The sequence below is a fragment of the Haplochromis burtoni genome, unplaced genomic scaffold, assembly GCF_018398535.1.
Source record: "Haplochromis burtoni strain Fernald_Lab_line unplaced genomic scaffold, NCSU_Asbu1 Contig_204, whole genome shotgun sequence".
Taxonomy (NCBI): Eukaryota; Metazoa; Chordata; class Actinopteri; order Cichliformes; family Cichlidae; genus Haplochromis; species Haplochromis burtoni.
In genome coordinates this window covers 327,148-336,733 of record NW_024582565.1, presented here as the reverse complement: position 1 = coordinate 336,733, position 9,586 = coordinate 327,148, and the positions used below count along the sequence as shown (strand labels likewise).

Below are 9,586 nucleotides of genomic sequence, written 5' to 3'. Positions count from 1 at the left end.
CCCTCATACCAACAATATGAACTGGGCTCCACTCAGGCTTTCATTCCACTACTTTCATTATTATTTTGCACACAAACAGACAAATATAGAGCATTTATTCAAATATATTCCTGGCTTTTAGTTTTGCTCTTTGCAGCTTTTTTAATTTTTACTCTCACCATCTCTTATCAAAGTGTGGTGGACACATGAGGTAAACTTTTAAAAAGTATATTCCTGTTCAAATGTCTGTATCAGATGTTGTTTTGTTTTTCAATTTCCATTTAATCATTACAGTTGCAACTGACAAATCACTAGAAAACACATTGCTTCTGTTTGGCAACTAGCTGCCTTCTCTCTAATCACCATCTCCACACTCAGAGTTGGAATGTGTACAAGAGCCACGATTGTCGTCATTACACGCTCCCTGCCCTTATCAGACAAACCCTACGGCCCTGCCACATGTTCCTTTCTACTCATTTTGTATTTTTGTGGCCCCGATGTCTCCGGTTCATACTGGAGCCTTCTTGGTTTTCTGCTCATCTTGTTACATTCAGGAGAGATGCTAATGGATTGTGGCCTGTCGAGCATTTTGATATATGGCCTGTAAACAGCCTGCTCCTGAGCTGTTTGACTTGTGGAGGATGTTAGGAAGGTGTTAAGACAATTATAGTAACGTATTAAATAATAATGAGCAGCAGGCTGATGACAGATGCTAACTTGAATGTTGAAAAGAGTTGTGTGTGTGTGTGTGTGTCAGTGTGTGCTGGCATGGCAGGGAGACATGAAACAAAATCCAGGGTTTGGGTGCCTGCTCTCATTCACCCAGTAATTAGGTTAATGCAACAGAAGTCCTAATTGGCATTGTCCTTCTTTAGATGAGTGTGTTTCTGCATATGTGTGTGTGCTTTTCCGTCTTTCTGTATGTCTATGTGTTCTCGTGTGGGCCAGAGTAGGTGAGTAGTGTGAGCGGTGAGGCGTGACATCAGTGTCAGATGGGAGATTTACCAGCTTCTAAAGTTACCTCAGCAACATCACTCCAGGCACCAATGATTATTACCCATCCAGTGTCCACTGCTGCTTTGTGGTAGTTTCCAATACACACTGGAAATCCTGCAGCAAGACCTCGCCCCCACGCTGCTGAGATACTTATCAATGCTGCTCAAGTATCTTCAGCTTTCATTCAGGGCTTTTGTTTTCTGCGAGCCATTGCCTTGGAATTCTACTTTGTTGAGACAAGAGAAAACTACATGGGAGTGACCTTAAAAGACCCCTGTGTTAGTCAAATTGTGCTTGGAAACATAATGTGCACATGCAACAAAAAATAACTGAAAATCTCCCTGATTAATCTGCATAGTAATTGTGTACTTCAGTCAAATTACTATGGTTATTTCTTTGTGTTGTTTTTTACATGTTATTTTTTGTTAGTTGTTTATTTGTTAGAGGTACAGGGCTCTGACGTGGCCCCAGATCTTTTTTTTTTTTTTTTACCACAATTACTTGTAATCTTTTGCAGCTGTGAGCAGTTCCTGCATTTTCTTGGTGCGTTGCATTTTAAATAAAAAGCATGCACCACCAGCTCATTTGAGAATATATATGCATATATATAAATATATGTATATATATCATCTCTGTGTCACATATGAAACCACAGACATTGTCACAGCAGATATTTGTCACAGTGGGGAAAGCACCAGTGTTCCTAATAATGGCACGGCTATGTTGAAATGTCTCAGAAAACCCTGACAGTGTGACAGTGAGCCGGGACTCTGTAACTGCAGTGTCTAAATGTTATTTTATCATCATTAATTACAGTATTTTAAATAGTTGCTTTTATTATTGTGCCTGCTTTTAAAAACAGACTAATGGAATTAATTAGTTGCATGCTTAAAATAGATCAGTAGAGTTTTGTTTTTTAGCTTTCTGTCATATTTCCAGTGTGTGCTGTGTTGCTGTTTTTTATTTATTAGAGCTACCGGATTTGTCATCCAGTGAGATTGTAAATGGTTTGCTTTTGGTTTGCTCAGTGAGTGCAGGATGTGACGTTGGCATTCAGGTTATCTGTTAGTGTTTGGCTCACTAGTTGGGTGACATATTTCAGTGCGTACTTGTGTTCCTACAGTGCGCGGTAGTGTGTGCTGCTGCAGTCGGGCATTAGGCAGTAATCTGATCTCGCAGCCTCCTGTTCGCTTTTGGGGATCAGATGTCCACCGTCAGAGATCACAGCTCCCATTGTGTTTACCTTTAGAGACTCCCCATCTCTTCAGCCTCCCCTCACTCCCTCTCTTTTGCTCTGTTTACCTCCACCAGCATCTAACCTGGGTCCCCTCATCGCTCCCCATTCCCCCTCTTCCCCTTCCATGCTGACGTCAATTGTGTGTCTCACATTTTTGACACTTACATAAACCAATTTGAATGCACTTTCAAAATCCACTTGAACAATAATTTTCTAAAACTCTAAATATCAAACAAGGGTTTTTTTAAAGGTATTTTAAGTGTTGTAGTTGTTTAATTGTTTGCCCCTTGTCATGAACATGGAGTCTTGCGTGATGACAGAATGATGTGATGAAATGATATTGGTTTCATTTCTGCTAAAAAAGTTCTTTTTATTTAACATTAAAACAGTTACGACTGAACACATAAACATTGTTTTTAAAAAAAAACAACCTCACATCGTTTAACTTTTTGATTAAAAAAGCAAGGCAAACGCTCAGAGGACGACATCCAGGCTTTTAAGGAGCCTGAGCTCAAGCAAGATGACAACAAGGCGGGGCTCTGAAGTTGTGGGAAAGGAAACATCAGCTCATCTACAGTGCACAGACCTTCACTGGTCTCAGCAGATTGAGGCAGCCTTCCTGCACGCTGTTTAACAGAAATCTCACATTATTCTTTTTCAACATCAGAGGAGAAAATGATCTCATTTGTTACTTCAATGGACTGCCCAGTCTTGAAGAATATGTCTCAACTTATTAAATTAGCTATAATAAGGACTCGGTGTATCCGGATCCAAGTCATGGATTGGTCTGTTATTTATTTGTTGTAACAATGCTTCTTGGGAAATCTTATACCATTAAAGTCTGTTCATTTCCCCCTAAATAGTACCACATGGGTTGCGCCCATGAAAAAGTTGCCAAATCTTCTCTGCTAATGCCAAATAGCTTGTTCTGCTACTGACTCTTGTTTTGAACTTTTGGTACTCCAGTTCTGGCTATCAAGTGTCTAACTGTCTGTGATTAGCAGGCCTTGCTACAGTGGTCAACTGGTGTCTACTCCAAGCACGCCATGTTTGACTGATCTGAATTAGGCTTGTTCTATAGGACAACTTCAAGTGGGTGTTGCACAAAACCAACTTGCAGTATCATTTGGATTGTTCTTCAGTGCCATCTCCAAACTGAAGGCCAAGCTCCATCTAACAGGTTATATCAGAGATAGGCTGCGAAATAGACGTCCCAAGAAGGCTACTACATAAGAAGATCATTTCCTCACCCTATTAGCACTTAGCAACCAGAGGCAGCCTTTAACAGATTTACAGTCAAGGTTTGCAGGACGGTATGGCCGAGGGGTCTCTACCCAGACAATCCAGAAAAGACAGCACACAGCCAGTCGCTGGTCTCATAGAACTGCCAGGAAGGCTGATATGACCATCCTTCATCACTGGTGCAGCAACCATTCTGATTGCTGCACCAATGGGGTAGAGGAGGTGTGATTTTGTGAGGCAGCATCTCCCTCACTGGATAAACAAGGATTGTCGTCGTTGGAGGCACTCGCAATACAAAGATATCAAGATGAGGTTTAGCAACTGACCTCTGTGCTCGAACGTGACAACACTCGCTCCCACAGAGCAGGGTTTATCAGCGACTATCTGAAGAATTTGGGTGTGGAGAGGATGGAAGAACCTGCCTGCAGCCCTGACCTCAACACCGTTAAACACTTGTGGGATCAGCTTGTGCGTGCTGTTTGGGCCATAGCGTCCAACACAACCACACTGGCTGACTTGTGACAATTGCTGGTTGAAGAATGAGATGCCATCCCAGACCAAGCTGGACCAAGTTTGTGAGCAGCATGAGGAGGAAGTGCCAGGCTGTCGTGGCTGTGTATGGTTCTTCCGTATGCTACTGAGGCCCCTGCTTGTTAAATGAATAAATTGTTAAATTTCCACATTACACATTGCTTGTCATGACCATGGGTCACTTAATCCCAGCTCAGGCTCCTCAGAAGCTGGTATGTCCTCTGAGCTCTCGCCTTCCCGCCCTAACTTCTCAACCTTGTCCACCTCGTCCGCTGACATCTGTAAGTCTGACTTCGCTTCTACAAGTATGAGTAAAGTCCTTCCTGCCTCACTTGGTCCTCTGCTTTCTGAATGGGACAAATGGTTAAAAATGGGAGTTAGTAAGTCTTGCTGCCCACTGCAAAGGACACTGAGTAAAAAGGTTTGTTTTTAGGGGGTTAGAAAATACTGTACATTTCTGCAATCCCACTGATGTGAAGTTAAGAATCTGACATTGAAGAAACAATTAGATTTTTAGCAATATTATCATATTATCTGCAAAAAATATATGAATAAATGAATGATCACTTAAGTTCCCTTGTCCCTAGAAAACGTGGAAGCTGCACCATTTTGAAAAGAAAGCACATGTTATCTGTTTGTCAAACTATTGCAAATGTGGCGTCAGAAGAAATCCCAGGATTTCCTCTTCACTTCTGTTCTTCCCACAGAGGACAAGAGGGTCTTAGGGGGATTTTTTTCTGTCTGGGTTTTGCCTTTTTAAAATCATCAGGTATTATAAATGACATGTTTGTCAATTTAAATACATCATAATATGCTTTATAATTTGGTTGTATGGAGTTAAAGGTCACATAGTTGTGCACAAGCCTTCCACAAACTCACAGCTGACATTACTCTTTTTCACAATCAGAACCAAACAAAGCATGAAATGCTCAATATGAAATAAGCGTCTCATCCACTCAATGCCCTGTTTAGTTTTTTGCATTATGATATTATTAAAGTTCACAGGAAAAGTATCTCATGGCGCAATGTTTGAGAGTCTGAGAGTCTTCTAAGATATGTCCTTATCTGTCCTAAATTCTCATTTCTGCTTTGTCCTTGTCTCACTCTCTTATACAGATATGGAGTCCGCCATTAAGACGTTGGTGACCACGTTTGTTAAATCTTCCAGGGGGAAGGAGAACCTAGACAGCAAATCCTTCCAGAAACTGGTGGAGAAAAACCTCAGTGGTGTCATGGAAGTAAGTGTTTTGTGGTTGTCTGTCATGCTGCCAGTATATTAGAGCATGAATTTAAAAGCAGTTGTAATCTCTAATCTTTTTAATATTTGTTTTTAAACTCAGGATGCAAGCAACTCCTCTGCTGTTAAGGAGATGCAGAGGGGACTGGATGAAAACAGCGATGGAAAGGTCAGCTTCGAGGAATACCTTACCCTGATAGGTTACTTGGCTAACTCCATGAGTCAGCGCAAGACTGAAAGCAATCCAGATTCATCGTAGATACTCTTGAAGTTGCAGTATTTGGAGAGGATCTGCATTCAGCCATTTTTTTTTTCTTTTTGAGCTTATTAAATGTCTTTTTTTCATTTCCAAACATTCCAGCCACCATGTATACATCAGATCATAATGATTTTCTCTGAGATAGTCAACCAGCTATACTAGATCTTAATGTCTGTCCAAATGAACCTTTATGTAGTAACACTGTCACTGAAGGATTCTGAGCTGGTCTTTTTTATACCAATCCTACATTTTATACCAATGTTTTCAAAATAAAAGCTTTATATTAAAATTAAATTGTTTTTTTTTTGGTCTGTGGTTGCTGCTGTTGCACATTTGTCAGTCTTTTAAGATTTCACCTTTGAACCTCCCTTTCTCATATACATTTCCTTTCTTTCTACATGTGCGGAAGTACTTTATAAGTGCAGTAGTTTCTCTGTCATGATTTGACACTAATTGAATCATGCCTGCTCCTTTCCAGCAGCACTTGCTAAATATAGCTGCGACATCCCTGACTAGTCAAACTCAGCACCCTTTAGATGTATCACTTATTGCAACCTGATCCTGATATACAGTCTACACTTTCTATTGTGCACCACCCTTCACTCAGCAACTCTATACATTCGGTGTATACGAATGTGCACACACACTCCGTGCTACCCCCCTTACTGGCACAGTATGATGCTCCAAAGACTCATTAATGAGAAGATGCTTTACCATCACTGCACTTTAAAACATGATCTCTTCATATGAAAAGCTTTAATGTTTAATTTTAAGCACAAGCCTGTCTATCATTCATTCAGAAACGCAATTACTTTCATGGTCTTTGGCTCTCGCTCTCACCATTATCCAGATGTCTCCAAGTCCGGTGGATGCCTCACACGAACTATTTAAAGTATGTTTCTGTTCCAGTTCTCTGTTGTTGCTTCTCGGTTTTCTTCACGTGGTTTGTGCAAGGGTGGTGTGCAGCTTTAAAGGTGTGTCTTGAACTATTTTAAGAATTTTTTCTGTTCCTGTTCAAATGTGTCTTTATTTGTGCTTTTTTTTTTTTGCATGTATGGTGTATTTTGAAGCCAAAGGTGTGAACAAGCTTGTGAAAGTGCTCGTGTGTGTGTGTCCTCGCATTGTCATGTTCTCCTTTGTGTGGGGATTTCTCTGCATGACTGCCAGGTGCGATGGCTCCATTCATCGGTGCTACTCTGATCCTTCGGATAATATAACAAGCATGAGCACCCCCCTCCTCCAGTGAACATCCTACCCCTACAATTAACCTAACAATGTTTTTGCTGCTTGAAACCAGGTGCTTTTGGATAAGCTATTGAGTTATTAATCTTTGCCTTGGTATAGCAGTATTTTAAGCACTTCCTGCAAGCCTTTCCTTTGTTTTGACATGAAGTACAAAGCGGTTGCACAACAGAGGAGCAGGGTAATCCACTATTTCAATAGCAACCTGTGACACGGTAAGCAATATGTCACTGTCACTGCACAACAGCCCTTTGTGCTTGGAGCGCGGAGTTGGTCGAGTGAGTTTAGACAACGTATGAATATTTGGAAACAAATAGATCTTTTCTCCAGCACTTCTTCTCTTTTTAGTGAGTTTTCTTATTTCAACACATTTGAGCACATTAGGGCAGGTTTGGCTTGTAGACTTATTGTGAATACCTCAATTTACCTTAAGTCTTTCTGTAGCTGCAACCGGCTCTTGTGTGTGTCCAATTAGCGGATAGCAGGTGTCTCTGGCGTAAACAGAGAAGGTAGAGAGGAGAGGGGCAACAGGTGGAGGGGGTAGAGAAGGAGGAGGAAGGGGTAAGTGGGATGGGTGGAGTAAGGGATGTATTTAAGACGGTGTAGTCCTCATCCTCCTTAACAGTTGCTTTTACCTCCTCTCTTTGCACCTGAGCAGCAGGCCAGCACTAATCCTCCACTCAGGTAAGAAACAGAGGGACAGATTTCAACTGTCTCCACATTTCTCTGTTGTCTTTTTTCCCAATTATGATTGCATACTGGTGCTGATGCAGCTAGAGCACGTCTGTTAGTTCATCACTTGTCGAGTACCTTCTTCGTGTAGAGCACTAAGGACAGGACAGGGAGAACTTTCAGTTGATTCACTGATAAGTTATAAAAAACAATTTCACTGGTTAACTAGACATCGGAAAGACATAGCGTGCCAAAAATGCATTTTTAGTCATTTTTACATCCTGCTGATTTGTTTTGGGAAATAAAATCTATGTGAAAACTACTATAAGCTGTGATTGACAATTAGGAAAAGTCTTCACAGTTCACAGGTGATACAGGTTCAACAAAGGTAGGAACTACACCTGTTTGTGGTGTTTTTTTTGCTATCCGGTAAAGCTAAAGTAAAAGCCAGATCAGGTTGCCACTGTGTGTCCCCGATACATCTTCTCCAGTGGATGGGCTTTTTAACCAGCTTAGAGTTTCACTCTTATCAGCTGGCTCACATGTCCGGTTGCTGCTGACTATGTCCGGACTCCCGGAGGTTCTAAAACCTTGGCAGACCAGGATCCTTTTATCTGTGGCAAAATCTTATCAGGGCCAGGACACGATGAAGAAACTGTTAAGCTAGATAAGGTTTCTGTCCAAATACTGTGTGCAAAACTCATCTTACTTGAATGCATATTTGCAAACACATTTAAGTGCAAAACAGAACGACAGACAGGCTTTTCTGACCTGATTTTTTTCTGCATTAGACTTCCATGCTTCCCCCAATGCTTGACAGAGCACATGTACTGACATGAACTGTTCTTACTGTATCTTCAACCCACCCTTCTGTTCCTCTACAGAATGTCTTTGCCTAACTCCGAGAATGCTTCCACCTTGGAGAATGCCATGCAGCTCATGATCCAGACCTTCCATAAGTACTCTGGAAATGATGGGGACAAATATACACTGAGCAAGGTTGAGCTCAAAGAAATGCTTACCAAAGAGCTTGGCAGCTATCTGGGGGTAAGAAAGCACATGTTCATACTTAGGAAGAGAAGATGCAAATGTAGATTATGTGTACAGAAAAGACATTGCTTTTTTTTGTATCTTGATACGTGCAGAATGCCCAGGATAAGGAAGCTGTGGAGAAGATTATGGGAGACCTGGATTCCAACAATGATGGAGAGGTAGATTTTACAGAGTTCATCATTTTGGTTGGAGCTCTCACTGTGGCCTGTAACGACTTCTTCCTGGAGTACAATGACAAGCAAGAGAAGAAGTGAACACACCCTTCGCCCAGAGTCTCCACTTAAAAATCCCACATGTTCCAGGGAGGAAGCACTTAAGGAGAGAGAGAAGGCCCGTTTGGGACATCCTGTCATGGACCTCAAGTTCACAAACACACAGACACACACACAAACAAACCTCTAATAGAGAAATAAATGTTGTGTTTTGTCTTCAATGTCTCTTGAATTCATTCAAACTGTAATATTACTGCAAAGTGAACATCTTTAGTGTTTCAAGAGCTGTCATTCTTGAATATGTGAATATCTCTCTTTCTGCTCTTTTCGTGCATCTTGTCACACATTTAAGTAAGGGATGCCCCCCTTTCCCTGAAAAAAATAAATGTGACCTTTACTCAAACAAGTTGGCTATGCATTATTACAGAAGAGAACGAGAATGAACAAACAACGAGCACCAGGTGGCAGCAAGTGGTCCTCTGAATCCAGCGGTTTTGGTGCATTATTTCTAATTTGCATTGCCACATGGGTACAGCAGTTTGTGCCAGAGGTGGATGGATGCAGACCGGAGATACTATGTGGTATTTACGAAATACACATTCTAAGATGCTGTCTTTAAGTATTGCTAAGCGTAAGATATGAGAGACAGTTATTCCTGCTGTGGTGTGAATTATTCAAACTGGTTCTCTGCACTAAAAATGTCAGGTTTCTATGTGTAGATAAGAACTACCTACAGTCCTGTTTTCACAGTAGAATAATCAGAACCCAGAGTGACCTTGACAGGGCTTTAAACACATTATTGTTTAAAAGCCCTGCTTCCTAAGAGAAAAAAAAGTACTGTGTGACTGAGTGTGTGTGCATTTTTGTTCATATAAAAAAGGAAGTTGCCAGCATCAGTGTTAGAAAGCCAGGAAATGTTTCCTTCT

The 9,586-nt window shown here is 41.2% G+C and overlaps 2 protein-coding genes across 3 annotated transcripts in view; both read left to right on the top strand.

Moving 5' to 3' along the window:
• Positions 1-5,775, top strand: part of si:ch211-105c13.3 (uncharacterized protein LOC325758 homolog) — a 7,337-nt gene extending 1,562 nt beyond the window's left edge. The window contains exons 2-3 of the mRNA XM_005936068.3: positions 5,102-5,223; positions 5,326-5,775. Coding sequence (XP_005936130.1) covers positions 5,104-5,223; positions 5,326-5,481 — 276 coding nt within the window. The 5' untranslated portion in view covers positions 5,102-5,103 and the 3' untranslated portion in view covers positions 5,482-5,775. The remainder of the gene's footprint in view (positions 1-5,101; positions 5,224-5,325) is intronic.
• Positions 5,776-5,886: 111 nt separating this feature from the next.
• s100t (S100 calcium binding protein T) lies at positions 5,887-9,514 on the top strand. Of its 2 annotated transcripts, none has more exons than XM_042226271.1 (3): positions 5,887-6,455; positions 8,280-8,442; positions 8,541-9,514. In XM_042226271.1, exons 2-3 carry the CDS (start codon positions 8,281-8,283, stop codon positions 8,700-8,702), a joined length of 324 nt encoding a protein of 107 aa, XP_042082205.1. In that variant the 5' UTR covers positions 5,887-6,455; position 8,280; the 3' UTR covers positions 8,703-9,514. The 2 variants fall into 2 exon arrangements, with proteins under 2 accessions (XP_042082205.1, XP_005936128.1); XM_005936066.3 differs by lacking the exon at positions 5,887-6,455 and adding an exon at positions 6,505-7,407.
• Positions 9,515-9,586: the final 72 nt, after the last annotated feature.

Excerpts from the sequence above, each read along its gene's own strand:
- s100t (XM_042226271.1), top strand. The coding sequence starts at position 8,281 with ATGTCTTTGCCTAACTCCGAGAATGCTTCCACCTTGGAGAATGCCATG. Across the intron at positions 8,443-8,540 it reads AGCTTGGCAGCTATCTGGGG|AATGCCCAGGATAAGGAAGC; the intron begins GTAAGAAAGCAC and ends TGATACGTGCAG.